The 17330-nt window shown below is 39.3% G+C and overlaps 1 protein-coding gene across 7 annotated transcripts in view; it reads right to left on the minus strand.

Annotated features, from left to right (window-relative positions):
* LOC132820986 (rho GTPase-activating protein 6) overlaps positions 1-17330 on the minus strand; it is a 535965-nt gene that overhangs the window by 102764 nt on the left and 415871 nt on the right. For all 7 annotated transcript variants that reach the window (XM_060833423.1, XM_060833429.1, XM_060833424.1 and 4 more), the window contains exon 3: positions 1285-1356. In XM_060833423.1, coding sequence (XP_060689406.1) covers positions 1285-1356 — 72 coding nt within the window. The remainder of the gene's footprint in view (positions 1-1284; positions 1357-17330) is intronic.

A 17330-nucleotide genomic window follows, 5' to 3' on the forward strand; every position in this document is an offset into this window, starting at 1 on the left:
GAGAGTTTTGCAACAAAGCTCTCAATGTTAAAACTCAAACAAAGTCTCTCAAAAATCTTCTCTTTGACTATTTGTTTCACCCTCAAATTTTACTGTACTATTTATCTTTTTTATTCACCATATAGTTCCTTTTGCACCCTACAAAGTCTATGTATAAGATAGCCACAACCGATAAGAGTGTTGAGTTTCTCGAGTGGTAATATTAATTAGTCATGATGCCTCGTGGTTATATATAGTTTTCTTCATTTTTACTGAGTAGAAATTGAGAACACACTTGAAAATTTACAAAATAAGACATGTTTCCCTACAATGTGTCACATACATTTGTCCTTCAAATTTGCTTGCTTAATGTCATAGCAGATCTATTACACTATTTATAGATTCCCACTTGAGACTTGATTATTAAGTAATTATTTAAATTAGGACTCATTTACAAGGCTTACTTGAAAGAGCTTGTATTTTTAAAACTCCCTAGTTTAAAACAAAAGTTAAAACTTGATAATATACTGCATCATTAGCCCAACTGAAGTCAACATAAATTAGTTTGATGTAACCAAGTCATGCTTCAACAATTTTAAAAAGGGCAACATATATGACAATTCCCCACATGCTATTGCCCTTCCTCTTGAAATATTTGGTTGCATGGAATATTTCAAATTAAGGTGAAAAAAAAGAAAACTCCAATCACCTACTTAGAAAAGTTTATATGAATAGAATGGGAAACTCAAGTAGGACCAATATGGTCTGACTGTGCATTAATTCTTGCCTCCTCCTTGAAGCTAATCTCCAGATTAATTTTATCCAGAGTTCAAATATACATTTTCTCTATTATAGGGTGTTACTGAGCCATGGATCAGTTTTGGTATTTTCAAATCCCTCCACGGCCTTGACACCCACCATGAGCATCCAGTTTCCCACCCCGCCCCCCACCCCCCCTCAACACCCCACAATCCCCCTCACCATCTCCATAACTTCTTTCAACCCTTTGCCTTATGACGTCTCTACGATCATAAGCATCCATAATTTTAGTTTCTTCATTACTGGCAGCTGAGCTTTCATCTGACTAAGCCCAAGTTAATTTTTAGCTAAACCAAAAAGTCATTCTTGAACTCATAGTGGAGGTCAATTTGCAGAATATAGGTATCATTCATTCTATAATTATTCCTTAGGTAAGGTTGGCAATTTAATCTGAAGGGGAAATGCTTTCAAACTCTTGCATTTTTACCCTTTTGGTTTCCAGAAATTCTAAATATGCAAGTCATTTTTAATACATTGCTTATTCACCTTTGTCCTTGTTCTTTTCCTTGCCCAATGAATCTAACTTCCGTCGCAATGATTTCTTCCGCTTTTGTCCATCTGTAAATAAAAAAACAAAATTAAACATTTGTTGACTGAAAGAATGCTGTACGTATACAGGGAATTTAAGTCACAACTCTAGAAAATATTTAAGTCTTACATGATATAAGATACAAAATAAAACATTTCAAGTGCAAACAACATTAAGGTCTATTGCAGTGTTTTTGATTTTCTTCCTTCCTCACTCCGATTTCTTGACTTCTTTGCGGGTACATGTAAAATACAGATTAGTTCCAAGGACATGTCCACTAGCTTTGACATCCATGCAGGACACTATACTCTGGCCAGGATATTGTGATCAAGATGGTCTTCTAATTCTGACTTAAACATTCACTCCCTTCATCAGCACTGTGCTGTGGTGTTGGGGTGTATTATCTATAAGGTGGACCACTGCAACTCACCGAAGTTTCTTCAACAATATTTCCAAATCCATCACCTGAAGGACAAGCGCACAGATAACACAAACACCTTGACGTTGCACCTCAACACAACTTAACACCTACATCACTGCTGCTTGTTGATGTTGTTAGATCAAGATTTAGAAATTCCCTCCGAAACAGTCAAATGGTACAATGCTGACCAGCCACCTCCTCACCCCAAGAACAAAGAATGATTTGAGCTCATGGAATTATCCTGTACTGTAACTGGATCATCCACAGTCTATCAAGAATTTTTCAACAACACACATGCAAATGTCACCCCACAGGGAACTCCAGACTCATCAGCTTTACACAGGAACAGGGAAATTGCTGGAAACATGACCAAGGGCACTTGGATAAAAAAAGTGATCTGATTGGGCACAGACAGCATGGATTTGCAAACAAAAAACGTGTTTGACAAATTTGGAGTTTGTTTTGAGGATGTTACTTACAAATAAGTGACAGGTTAGTCAGTGGATGTATAATAACTGGATTTTCAGGAGTCCTTTGTTAAGATCCCCCCACCCTCACCCCCACAGGAAGTTGGTTAGCAAAATTAAAGCACATGGGTAATGTACTGCCAGGGATTAGGGACTGGCTAACAGACAGAAAACAGAGTAGGAAAAAATGGATGACTCTCATGTTGGCAGGCTAATTAGTGAGGTACCACAAGGATCAGTAATTGGGCCCCAGCTGCTCACAACACATTTGAATGATTTGGATGTGTGCACTAGAAAGTAATAATTCCAAATTGGCAGATGATACAAAAACAGGAGTGTGTATTTCTAGGAAGATGTAAAACATTTTAAAATGGGTTTGAACAGGCTCAGTGCAAGGGCAAGGAGATGGCAGATGAAATATAATGTGGAAAAATGTGATGTTAGTCACTTGTGTAAGAAGAATGGTTGTGCAGAGTATTTATTAAATGGTGAGAGTTTGGAAAGCATAGACGTAGAAATGAACTTGGGTACCTTTGTCAAAACATCAATAAATGCTATCATGCAGATGCAGTAAGCTATTAGAAGACTAATACAATGTTAGTTTGTTTTGGGAGTGGATTTGAGTATAAGGATTATTGAGGTCTGGCTTCAATTATATAGGATCTTGGTCAGACTGCAACTGGAATAGTGTGCACAGTTTTGGTTTCTGTCCCCCAACGACATTACTGATGTAGAGGGATGGCAAGAAAGGTTCACTGGACTTGTCCCTCAGTTGGCTATCCTGCGAAGAGAGATTGGGCAAACTGGACATGTGTTGTCTAAAGTTTCGAAGAACGAGAAGTGATCTTATTGAAACCTACAAAATAAACAAAGGGCTGGACAGGGTAGATGCTGGTAAGAGGTTTACTCTGGTTCAATAGTCAAGATCCAGGCAGTATGATTTAAAACTAAGGGGTGCCATTCAGGACAGAGATAAGGAGAAGTTTTGCTTTTATAAAAAACTCAAAGGGTAGTCAATTTTTGACATCCTCTACCCAAGAGGGCTGTAGAAGCTCAGTCTTTGAGTATATTTGAAGTGGAATTTGATACATTTCTGATTACCAATGGCATATTAATTAGGTGGATAAAAGCCAATGGTTTGATTAGTTGTGAATATATTAAGTGGTGGAGGAAACTCAATAGAATTGAATGGTTTATTCCCATTTCAATGTTGCATTCAAGGTTGTCAACATCTGAAACAGGATCAAGGAAATGTATTTATTTATTAAAAAGAGAAAATTGAAATATATACTGCAAACTCTGTTCCTGGGGAAGCAAACCTGCAACATCTCTGGTCAATTTCTCTTTACCTTGATGAATATTGTATACACTAATTTTTATCTACTTCAGAAGCTACAAACGTCACTCTCAAAAGGATTCAGACCAATTCTCAGATCATCATAGTTGGGGGAAAAATAAAACACTGAAATTAATATCCAGGGTTTCCTGGATTTGCATTGGCTGACCTTCCCAGAAATAAATACTTTTCAGTTAAACAGGAAAGTGAGTTTGAAGTAACTGTATAGAGGCCGATAGCCCTTCACCAAGTCACCCTTTATTTAGGAGTGCACAGTATACTAGCTGCAGTCAGTCAGCGTGGAGTCAGTCCCCTGGACTGAGGAGATTCTAAATCTCCTGTTTAAATAAAACAGGAGAAGAAAAAAAATAGAAAAGGTCTACCTGAAACTAGGGGGAGAGAAAAAAAAACCGCTCCTCCTTAGTCAAAACCAATGGCAGTTATAACACACTGACTGTGTGGTCCAAACAGTTCAGAGTCAGCCCCCTGAACTGAGGAGATTCTAAATTTCCCGTTCATATTTTTTTTTCTTTTTATTATCTCCTGGATATATCAGTCAGCCAGGGCTTCCTTGATTAGCCAAGGTTAACAACCTCAGTCATGGACCTAACGAGCAAAGTACACCTGGTTTCAATCACTACAGAACTATTCACACTTTATTATGTATGAATTGTGGGGTTCAGGTCCTTTATCAAAACTGTATATTTGAGAAAAATCAAATACACCTCAACCTTTGCATCAATTTACGCTGGGGATGCAGAATGTAGCTGGGGCTGGCTTGAAAACTACACATGGTGATTGGAACGAAAGAAAAGAAGGTAAATCTTAAATTCACTTACTTGCAATTACAAGAAAATAATTTGACCATTGAGAACAAAATTGTTTTAATCCAGCAGATACTTAATCAATTGCATCTGCAGTTTTGTCATTCACATTACACAAACATTAAAATATTTTAATCAATGCATGCTCGGACAGCATTCAACTGAAAAGTCCGGAGTGAATCTTTGGTTTGTCACACCCAATAGGGTTTGAATAGGGTTGCGAAATCCAATAGGATGTTTCAGTTTTCTGAGATATGCTGATTGCTTGAATCACAGGCCTGGTCTGAAAGTGGCGCTGCAGAGCACTTTGCACTCTGAATGGTCAGCCAAATGACTTTTTCCATTGTGTTGAGTGGAACAAAAGGTTGTAGGTTTAAACTTTACTTCTTCACTCAGCTTTTAAAACCATATTTCCCATTCTAACTTTTAACTCCTGGTGCAAGGAACTCCTGGGCCGCTTGAGAATTGATGCTATTTGACCAGCTATCCTTGTAGCCACTGAACAGACTTCCTCCAGAGCTCCAACAATCCCCAGTTTCTCTTCTACTTCAGCTTGTCCATGAGGCCAACCTCCTGCTCCCTCATTCACATTAAATTACTGACCACTCAACCTCTCCTCCCAGTTCCCATGCTGACTAAAATGCTTAAAGAAAGGTTTGCTCTCTCCTCAGACAGCGTACCCCTCTTCTTCAAAGATGATGTCATAATCTCCAACCCGCACAAAAAAGAAGCCTTCACCCTTCTTTTCTAGGGCACCTTTCTGGCAAAGTGGTTAGCACTGCTGCCTCACAGCACCAGGGAACCGGGTTCAATTCCAGCCTCGGGCGACTGTTTACACATTCTCCCAGTGTCTGCGTGGGTTTCCTCTAGATGCTCCGGTTTCCACCCACAGTCCAAAGATGTGTAGGTTATGCGGATTGGCCATGCTAAATTGCCCATAGCGTCCAGGAATGTGTAGGTTGGGTGGGGAAATAGGTCTGGGTAGGATGCTCTTCAGAGGGTCAGTGTAAATTTGACAGGCTGAATGGCCTGCTTCCACACCATACGAATTGTAGTTCATTTTGAACCCAATTCCAACACCCTCTTCATCCTCAAATGTGCAGTCATCTCTGAAATCCATGAACTTGATGTTTGGATTCCTCCAATAAAGATTTCTACTCCCGACCCAGTATGGAAAAAAAAATCTCTTTTCAAGGTCACAAATGGCAATATGATGTGACTGTGACTAAGATATACTATTCAATCTGTCCTTATGACCAGGACTGCAACCTTTGACATAGTTGATGACACCACCCTCCTCCAAAACCTCAGGTCAGCTGGGGGAGTCAGCTCTCAACTGGTTTATTCTTAACTATCTAGTCTCGAGGCAGAGAATCACCAGTGATGGCTTCTGTTCCCATGAGACCCACCAAATACCCATCTGGTGTTTCAGAAAACTACCCTCGCATTCCTGCTTTTTCTCAACTTCGTGGAAGCAGATTCAAAAAAAGGTGTCCTCAAGCCAACTGGACATGAATTTGAAAAAGGAAATATTTTCACTGTCATGGAGGAAATTGCAGAAAATTAGTGCTATTGGAGAGCCTAGTCAATAGAGCCAATACACAAAATAAGCAGAATGGCCAGATTCTATGCTATAAATTTGAAATGATTCTTTGATCTGAACTTCAGAAAGGCTCGGACTATATATGCCAATAAATTTCCTTTGAACCTTCAGAAATGTAAACAGATCACTCCTCACTTATCAAAACTCCTAATTTCCACTAGGTTCCCAACTGACTGCTGCCTTATAATAACAAACAATGCGAGAGAGAGCAAACTCCTGGCAGACACAGTTATTTACTTATGTTTTCATCTTTACTGATAAAGTTTTATCCAACTTACCTAAGGATATCTTTCAAATACACTTGATCCGATGCGTTCCAATGTACTTTCAATTGCATGATTTATTACCTATGCCCAGCTGCCTTGAACAGAGTAGCTGATTGGGTCACAGCAGATAGAGTTAAGAATCAACAATGCTTCTGCAAGCTTGGAGTCACACATTGGCTTATCTAGGGAGGAATATAGAATTTCTTCCTTCAATTAAACAGCTGCATGGTTACTTTTCACTTCCAGATTTCACGTTAAGGAAGTGACTTACTGTTGATGTACATCCACAAAGTGCAACACAGTTCATGCTTGGTGATTCTACACGGGGATGCATAGTTGAGGATACAAACAAAGCAAGAGAAGTTCTTCCAATTGGACAGTGCAAGACAAAACTATAGTGGCAGTTAGTTTAAACTATCCTTTAAAAAGTACTCAATAAGGAATAGCTTTGAAGCATATTTCATCTACTTATCCTTGCTAGTTAGGGAATGGATAGCATTAAAATGGAAGTGAAACCTTAAGAAAAACATTACATTTCTGATGCAAAACGATCTTGCTGTGCCTCTGTATGCTTCTTTTAGAATAGAAAAAGGGAAAGGTCTTAGATTGTGATAGCCACACAGTCACTGGTTTGTCTGCATGAAGTTTTCTTGATTAATAGCAATTTTTATATTCTCATCCTTGTTTGCAAATCCACCTGCTACCCTGCTGCTCTATATTTCTAGTTAGTTCGACAACTGACGGATATGTTCGCATTTCTCTAATTGTCTTCTTCTACGTAACTCCTGACTGCAATGTGGTCAACTCCTGACTCTCATCCAAAATGGCCGAGCAAGCCTTGAAAACTACCATGAAGTCCAAAGAAGGGAATGAAACTGGGTGGGCCACTTGGCATCAATCGAGGCAAAGACAAGTTGTTTTGCTAAGTCTTCCCTACCAACATCTTGTGTCAATAATCAGGGGAGCTTTGCACTGATCAACCAAACAAAAAAAATTGCAATCAACTGCAATATTGCCCATCTCTCCAGTGCCTGTCCCAACATTTACAAAAGTCTGAGGACAATTATACAATGCTCTCTACAAGTCTGGATGAGTATAGTCCCAAGATCACTCAAGAAACTCAATACAACCCAGGATAAAGTAGCCTGCTTAATTGACTGTGGCGAATCAATTGTCTCTCTCTTCTTCACTGATCCAGAGTGGCAGTATTATGCACCATCTGCAAGGTGCACTGCAGCAACTCACTAAATGTTCCTACAAGTACACCTTCCAAACATACAAATCACCCAGAAGGATGAGGGCAGCAAATCAATGGGAATATCACTACTTGTAAGTTTTCCTCCAAGCTACACCCCATCTTGACAAGGAACCGTATCAGTGTTCCTTCACTATAGTGGAGTCAAAATTGTGGAACTTCCTTTTCAGCAACTGTGGGTGTCCCTATAGCTGAAGGACTTCAGCAGTTCAAGAATGTAGCATACCACTACCTTCATCATCTCTAAGGCAACTAGAAACAGGAAAGAAGTGCAGGCCGAATGAACAGCACTCAACTCCCATGAATAAATTAAAAAAGGAGGCCATTAATTTTTGGTGGCCTTTACTGCATACACTTAATGACAAAGGCCACATACCTTGACTAAAGTAGCAACCTAATTAGAAGAGAAAGGCTAAGTCATAATGAAAGGAGAAGTAAATATTTAACCTGTTAATGTGTATGGGCAGGACATACTTGCAAGCTTATGCTTGTATTGTATCCACAAATTTACTCATGAATACTGTGTGCACAGTTAGGCAGCGTGCTGATTACTTTCAACTGTTTTAACCCAGTACAGTTTGCTAACAAACAATTAATCTACTTTCAAGTATATGCACTAATTACAAATAAAATTATAAGAATATTTCACATGTTAAAAGGAAGGAATAACTGGGGTTTTAATTAATTATAACTACTCCAATCGTTTGGACTACGGAAGAAATGATAGCAATGATTAAGGATTGGCCAAAGAATTGCCGTGAAATACCATATAACACCCTGTCATTTGGTGTGAGGTAATGGTCCAGCTGGAAGATAAATCTCTCCCATTATTAAACTAAAAACTGCAGTTTTGGAGTTCTGTCTCATAACAGCACACGATGATTAATGGCAGCTCACTGTCTATCAGCCAGATCTTTATGAAGAATGCTTTCCGGCTTCAACAGCCCTTTCACAACAGCAGATTTGCATTAGTAAAAATAACTTCTGCAAATTCTTCAAGCTGGAGATTTTAAAGCAGAACTATTGAACAACACACAAGTAAGTTGACCTGGACGAAAGACAAAACTTTCTTTTCAGCACCAAACATTATGCTTAGTCCCATACTCTTAAATTCTGCCGAAACAAAATAATTGAAACTTGCATCGAGAGGCAGTCTTAAGTTTTAGCTCAGAAGTACACATTTAATTCACCTTACTCATCAGCATGTAGAATTAAGAAGTCGATACTGACTGCATTGCCAAGGTGGTGTGTGGAAGTTTAAGACACAACCAATGCAAATCCAATAAAAACAGGTAAAACATCCTCCAGCCAAAAGAATTAAATACAAAACAAAAACTGTAACCTTTGTTCATTTAACTGTGCTACAGTAAGGGAATTCAACGTTAGTGATAAACTGGTGTGGTACTTGGTAGAAGTCCTATTGATGATGCCCAAGATGAACAATGACCAGTTGCTGATCTGATCTTGAGAAACATCTCAGAATGGGTTCACAAAAGATCAAAATGATTATATCATCACTAAAAAAAAAAGACAATACACACAGACACTTTAAAATGGTCCTAACCAAATTTTGACTCTGGCAATATTTAGTTGGTGCAGTTGCTTTATGAACCAGTGAAATGGCAGAAGACCAAGATTGCTCAGACACTACCAAAAATGGTTGATGCCAAAATGACTAGTTTCCACTGCGATTCATCATCAAACAATGGCAAAACACAAACACCAATTCTGATCCACAGTGGGATCTTATGATGACCCTATAGCCGAAGTAATTTAGAATGAACTTAAGGAACCTTTTGCATCGATACCAAAGACTGTATGTTGGTGATATTTGAACAATTTCATTTGTAATTAAAGAGTATCCTTGCAGAATTAATTCATCCAATTAAACACATTGCATTGATGAGATTTGAGTGACTAGTGTTGTATTTTCACATTTCAAAACGGCTTTCCAAATAGGAAGTGGTCAGTTCACATTTTATACCTAGCCATACAAGTCAACTTCCATTTACAGATAGATTTTTCAAGGCTTCAAAGATTGACTGGTACACCAAGGTCTACGGTAGCTACTAACCTGAGCAGGCCTGAAAGAGATCAAGTCCCATCCATTAACTGTGGCAAGTTAGCTGGTATGACTCAAGTTAATTACAGTCAGAGTTTTCAGATGAGAAAGGGTCAAGGTGAAACAAATTAGTCAGGTTCTTATTCTATATCACGAGTGAATGACTCATCATTCAGTGTGCATTAGAAGGAAGTGGTGATAGAGTAAAAACAGTAGTATTACCTTTATTCAAAAATAAGCCATCAATACTCAATAACCAGACTGGCACAATAAAGGATGTTGATCTGGGAAGGATAAAAGTACCAGAGAACAATGTTTGGCCTATGGACACATCAGTACAAGACAAAACTTTTGTCAAAGGAGTCCAGAGCTCTGTTTACTAATTTGAACCTTCTGAATTGGGAAAAAAACTATTTGCTGATGAGTCATTTTTTTGGTCAAGCTTAAGAATGCAAATCATTGCACTTGTGAAAAATTTACAATTCTCTGCTGAATTGCTTTGGAGAGAAGCACAGCTTGTTGACAGAAACATCAGGATTACATTTAGCTAGTATTGAGTTACCAGCATTTTAACAGAGGGTTGTGTTCTCCCTTTTAAATCACAGCAGGATGTAGCACTTGACACGAACCTTCTGCCCTACTGCGTATATTAACTCTTTCAATGCTTAGTAGGATTATTTAATTAACAGAATGGGAATAAGTATTCCTCAATCCTGAGCAATGACAGAAGCAGCACATGCCAGTCAAGTTTAACTGAGAAGGGGAGATCATGAACAACTTCAGGCCATTCTGGCATACCTCCTGCTATGGGCTAAGAAGAGATGCATTGACAGAGGCAAGTGAGTGAGTAGAGAGCCTGCATACTTGTTGATTTGTGGGGTGCAGGCATGGGTGGAGAAAATCAAAAGGTGAAACATTCTTAAGGTTGAATGCATTCCAAAATTCTAACCTTCAACAGTTACATACTCACTGTTTAAAGAAAATCCTTGCACAATATGTTACAACTTGGAGGAGAAATTGTACTTTCACTTAATGAAAAGAAGCCTTGAACTCTGCTGAGTTTCCAGTATTTGTATTGGTTCATTTTAGTCTCTTTTGCTTTACTAATCAGTTCACATTCAGAATTTATAAATATCTATCCAATCATTTCCAGGAGAAAATAGAAAGACAAAGTCCGTGCTCATTCACGTTGCTAAAAATGTCCAGTTGCTGGGAATGTTTCACTTCAAAGCTGGTGCAGTTCTAAAGGAGTATTAAACAGTGGTCTGGAGGAAAATAGTGGTAGTGAAATGTCGACACATTACACAAGCACCCTAACTGAAACTAAACACTCAAGGAACCTCTCAGATATTGTAGCTTCATCATTAACAAAGAGTAAACAATAATAAAAAAAAAGAAAATTGGATCACAGTAATCAATCAATGAAGTGCATCTGGAGCGGCCACATTCACATGGATGTTTGAGGGGAGGGGCTAAGAGGATCTTATCAGGAGGGATAGGCGGGTCTGTTTGTGGAGGCGAGCAGAGTACAATTAAGTAGATCATGTCAGTTTCAGGGTTAGGAACGAATGGCCAGTTTATGGTCGATATGATTGGAGGAACAGCTGAGGATGTAGGCAGGTTGGGGAGTTGTCAAGTTGTTACAGACATATTCACATTGTGAGGTGAAAGGGAGGAGGTGATCAGTGCAAGACTTATTGGAATGGTGGTTTTGGTTTTATGCATGTTATTTTTTAACCTAGTATTCCCTGGGTAACGAAGTAAAAACTAAATCAGAGTTGGAGACACTCATGATGGTCCAAGGGAGGTGAAATTGCAAATTAGGAGTTCAAACTTCGCAGGAAATTCACAGATTGAACATAGAACATAGAAAAATACAGCGCAGTATAGGCCTTTTGGCCCTCGATGTTGCGCCGATCCAAGCCTACCTAACCTACACCAGCCCACTATCCTCCACATGCCTATCCAATGCCCGCTTAAATGCCCATACAGAGGGAGAGTCCACCACAGATCTTCCACAGATCCTTAACGCACTTACAGTCATAGAACTGTACAGCATGAAAATAGACCATTTGGTCCAACTCATCCATGTTGACCAGATATCCTAAATTTATCTGCATCCATTTGCCTGCATTTGGTTACATCCTTCTAAACTCTTCCTATTCATATAGCCATCCAGATGCTTTTTAAAGTTGTAGTCTATACGCCTCCACCACTCCATACATGCACCACCCTGTGTGTGAAAACGTTGCCCCTCAGGTCCCTTTTAAATCTTTCTCCTCTTACCTTAAAACTATGCCCTCTACTTTTGGACTCACTTCTTCAGTTTTACATTCGATTTCCAATGATCTGGAGACCAGAACATGTAGCCCCTTATGCATGAAAATTGGAGGAAAAGGAGAATATTTTAAATAAAGTTAAAATTCAGCTTTTGTATGTGTTAACTGCTGCACACGAGAGCCAACACATCTTGTATTAATGCTAAAGCAACTTGGTCCAAGAAGAGCAATTCCATTTTGCAATGACCTTAGTACTCCATTATTTGAGTTCTCCTTTCATTCTCAGGGGCTCAGAGCTAAAGTAGCAAATTTAATAAATAGTTACAACATTTAACTGGCCTAAGAAATGAAAGATTGTGGGCACAAGGCAGCAGGTTTGTCAAGTTAACAAACTGACTTTGACTATGGTTGCATGAAGAAATTAACATGTTTTAATGTTGCTTTTGGGAAAATGGCAACAGGCCACATCACAAGCCTTCATAACAGGGAGGGACACATTTGGTTTGGATTGGTCTGGCTGAGTAAACTATAAGAGAGGAATTTGACTCAAATATATTTAACCTATATAATCAGTTGTGCTGCCAAGTCTGTTTTATTCCTTTGATTACATTTATCATTTGCTTTCCAAAATCAAGATTTACTGTGACAGCAAGTTGCCACACGTATAATTTGCCTCACCTTTATGCTGCTCCATGTGGAAAAAAAATACTTCAGGAACCGGAGAAAAAAAGCGCACTACTTTATGATACTACTGTCTCACAAACAATCAAAATTTAGAAAGAGTCTGGAGTTTCACATTCAGTGCCAAAACCTGTGCAAGTTTTGTGGTAGACTGGATGGTGTAAAAATGTGATGAGTCACATGTTAAAATATAGAGAAAAAGGAAACTGCTTTTATGAAACTTCTTTCAGAATCTCAGGCCATTATAAAACATTTAACAACCAATGAAACGCTTTCTCAGTGACTCACAGTAGTGAAATGCCACAGGCAATTTGTGTACAGCAAGCTCAGCAGTACTCATTGTCAGCCACATTGGGTGTGAAAATTAGATTACTTACAGTGTGGAAACAGGCCCTTCGGCCCACACCGATCCTCTGAAGAGCAACCCACCCAGACCCATTTCCCTACATTTACCCCTTCACCTAACACTACGGGCAATTTAGCATGGCCAATTCACCTAACCTGCACATATTTGGACTGTGGGAGGAAACCGGAGCACCTGGAGGAAACCCACGCAGACACGGGGAGAATGTGCAAACTCCGCACAGACAGCTGCCTGAGGTGGGAATTGAACCTGGGTCTTTGGCGCTGTGAGGCAGCAGTGCTAACCACTGTGCCACCGCTAGCGTGTATATGGAGAGACCCCAAGTCTGCCGAGAATTTTTGACTATCCCAACAACAGTCTTGCAAAGAAGCTACTGGCACAGAAAAATGGAAAATTGGAAGGTGAAGAGGCTTCTCACCTTGCCAAATATGTGCACCAAAACCACTTTGGCACATTATCCAGAAAATTGCCATTCCTTCCTCCACCTCTTTCACACAGCAGAGGATGGCCACATTGGATATTTCAAGGGAAATGTTTGAAGCAGGCTAAGATACAGAACTAAGAGGAAGAGTCAGGCTAGTGGGATTAATTCAGAATTTTAAAAACTATGTGGAGAGAATAGACAATTGGTACTAACATGGGGTTAAAGAGGAGAGTGAACCAGGCATTTGGGACTCGCTTTGAAATAATAGGAGGAGAAAGCAAGAATTTGTGGGACTACTTTTAGGTAGCTCTGTCTGATTAGAGTTGCATCTTTCTGAGAGCTAAGCATCGAATAACAGCAGTATCAGCCTAGTTGAACTTCACTCAAAATTATAGCTTTTGAGGTCCTCTCCAAAGATTAGTGACAAGTGCATAGCCGGCAAAATTTCAAACCTCAAATAATGTGCAAAATGACCAAACTAGTTATTCATACCACAGCTGTGAGGTAACAGGTTCTGATTTAGTTTATATTAGTTCTACAATTCAAAGTAATGCACCACAGATGATAAAACAAGGTCAAGCATGGAGAAATATTTATTACCACAATGCTATGGAAATTATACCACAAATGGTGATATGCTTTCAGTTAAGTATGAGCATTAAATCACAAATCCTGGAGACAAAAAGCAGCTTCTCTTCCTTCGGTTTCTTTATGCGCACAGTTAATACTGGATAAGAAATTATATCTTGCATCGATTATGTAAAATAAAAAGAAAAAAGAAAATGCTGGAGCTGCAGAGAAGAACAGTTTCGTATCAATGATCTTTCATTGCAAAGAAAGATGCAATAGATTTTAGGCATGCAGAGGCAGTGGAAGGAGTAGAGGAGGAAGGAAAGGAAATGTCTCAAATAGCACAAGGGAGATTGAATGCCAAATGCATTCAGAGGTGCTCAAGGAAGGGAGGAGGAACAAGTCCCAGACCTTTGTGGGAAGCAAGGGAAGAGATTGCTGTGTCCCTTTGCTGAGACATCAATTTCATTCACAGTCACAGGTGAAGTGCCAGAAGAGTGGAAGTGGGCTAATGTGATGCCATTATTTAGGAAAGGTGGTCAGGAAAAGCCAGGGACCTATAGATGAGTGAGCCTTACGTCAGTGGTGGGGGATAAATTATTGAAGGAGATTCTGAGGGACAGGATGTACGTGTATTTAGAAAGGTAAGGACTGATTAGGGATAGTCAACATGGGAAGTCGTGTCTTACTAACTTGAATGAGTTTTTTGAAGTGGTACTAAGATTGATAAAGGCAGAGCTGAAGATGTTGTTTATATAGATTTCAACAAAGCATTCAAGATTCCACAAGGTTCACTGGTTAGCATAACCAGTCCAGAATCCATGGAGAGCTAGTCAATTCCTTACAAAATTGGCTTAAAGGTAGAAGACAAAGGATGGTGGTGGAGAGTTACTTTTCAGACTCGGTGCCTGTGCCATAAGGATCAGTGTTGGGTCCACTGTTTAATCATTTACACAAATGATTTGGACATGAATATAGAAGGTATAGTTAGTGAGTTTGCAGATGACACCAAAATAGGTAGTGTAACAGACAGTTAAGGTGGTTACCTCAGAGTACAACGTGACCTCAATCAGAAGGGCCAATGGGCCAAGGAGTGGGAGATGCAGTTTAATTTAGATAAGGGGAAGTGTGCATTTTGGTAATCCAGACCAGCGCAGGACTTATACAGTTTACAACAGGGCGCTGGTGAATATTATCGAACAAAGAAATCTAGGATGCAAGTGTACAGTACCTTGAAAGTGGAGTCACACATAGACAAGGTGGCGAAGGTGGCATTTGGCACGCTTGCCTGCATTAATTAGGACATTGAGTATTGGAGCTAAAGTATCATGCTGTGGCTGTACATGGCATTAGTGAGGTCAATTTTATAATACTGTGAACAATTTTCTAATCACCTTTTACAGGAAGGATGTTGTTAAATTTGAGGGGATGCAGAAAAGATTTACAAGGTGTTGCCAGGACTGGGGGATTTGAGCTATATGGAGAGGTTGAATAGGCTGGGGCTATTTTCCTCTACAGCGCTGGAGGCTGAGGGGAGACCGAAGAGGTTTATAAAATCATGAGGGATATGAATAAGTTGAATAACAAAGTTTTTTTTCCCCAGGATAGAGGAATCCAAAACTAGAGGGCATAGGTTTAAGGTGAGAAGTGAAAGATTTAAAAAGGACGTGAGGAGCAACTTTTTCACACAGAGGGTGGCAGAGGAAGTGGTAGAGGGTGGATTGAATTATAACATTTAAAAGGCATCTTGATAGGTATATGAATAGGAAAGGTTTAAGGGGGATTTATGCCAAATGGGACTAGGTCAGAGTGGGATGTCTGGTTGTTGCAGACAAGTTGGATCGAAGGGTCTATTTCTGTACTGTACATCTCAGTGACTAAGTGATGAAAAAAAGTAGTCAAGGGTGCCATGAAGTGAATAGTCCTTCCAAATGCTGAAAAGGAAATGGAAGATGCTTTTGGTGATAACCTCTCATATGACATGATAGAAATGGCAAAGGATGAAGCAACTTATATGGACCAGTGGGGGTGAAGGGTGAGGAAACCTTCTCATTATGCCGGGAAGGAGAGTGAAGGAACGAGAAAAGTAGAGTGAACAACAAGGCAGACACAGAGTCAAGGGTCCTATCAACCAACGTGGAGGTCGAATCCTTAGTTGAGAAAAAAGCAAGACCTAACAAATTTGGCACAGTCTCAAGGTGGAATAATTTGTAAGGCGCAGTGAGATGGAGAATTCAGGAGAATGAAAAGAGTCCTCATGGGAAGCAGGATGAGAGGAGGTATAGTGAAGGTAACCATGGAAGTCAAAGGGCTTGTAGTGAAATAAAACAAAAATGTGGAGGCAGGAAATCTGAAACAAAAACAAATTGGTGGAGAAACTCAGTACATCCTGCAACATCTGTGGACAGAAAGCAAAGCTAATGAATAAGGGTCACTGCAATCAAGACATGAATTATGCTTTCTTTCCAATGGGATATTAGTCAGTATTCTATTTCTAGAAAGTGTGATGGAGAAGTTAAGAGAAGAGATGAGTCAGAGATGGGTGTGTGAAAGCAAGCTAAGCATGGAAAGTGGAAGAAACCCAATGACTTTTTCCAGTCCAGCACAAGATCAGGAAAATGGGCTCTTCCTGACTGATGATTGTTCCTTTATTGCCAACAACTGAAATGGAACTTTATGTCTTCAGATTGTTGCTGAAAGGAATTTTAACCTCTCAGAGAAGTCCGAAGATGGTCAAAGGGGATACATTCGCCGCAAAACCCGACGTACTACCCTGTATTAACATGGATAGATGTGCCATTTAAAGTGAACTATTTTGGAAGCACCACAGCAGATGATGGATTGACAAAAATATGATGATTCACGCATTGTTTAAACCAGTCATGCTCTTGGAAGGATTCATTTGAGGTTATGGTGAAAATTTAACAATAAACAAACAGTCAACAAATTTAAAAGGTATATAGGGCAACAGTAATAATTGTGTTCACAATTGCAGTTTCCTGAAAACTCAAATCATTTTCTACCATAGTTGCCTCAGATGTTCATTAATATCTGGTGTACTTCAAAATTCTACAAAGAACAAAAGCCAATTAACAATGGCTTGATAAATCTTGAAATATGATATATCTAGCTTGTTGAAACAAAGACAGTCCAAACCAAAATAAAACAGAAAAGACCAGTCCTTCTGTCAATCTGACATCAATGCTGTCCTCTGCATGGGAATCTACTGCCCCAACAAGTAAACTTTACAGTTATGCAAAAACCATCAACCTGTATTGTCTGGATGTAATTCATCAACAATCATGAAGATATTATCATCATAGTCATAGATCCAGAGTGATGTGCAACATATGTAAACCATTTTCCATTTCTACTGTAAATACTTAAGTCATCATAATTACTCTTTCTGGCTCATACTGGATTTCACACAATGAAGTACTACTTAGCAATA

This window comes from Hemiscyllium ocellatum, chromosome 12, assembly GCF_020745735.1.
Source record: "Hemiscyllium ocellatum isolate sHemOce1 chromosome 12, sHemOce1.pat.X.cur, whole genome shotgun sequence".
Taxonomy (NCBI): Eukaryota; Metazoa; Chordata; class Chondrichthyes; order Orectolobiformes; family Hemiscylliidae; genus Hemiscyllium; species Hemiscyllium ocellatum.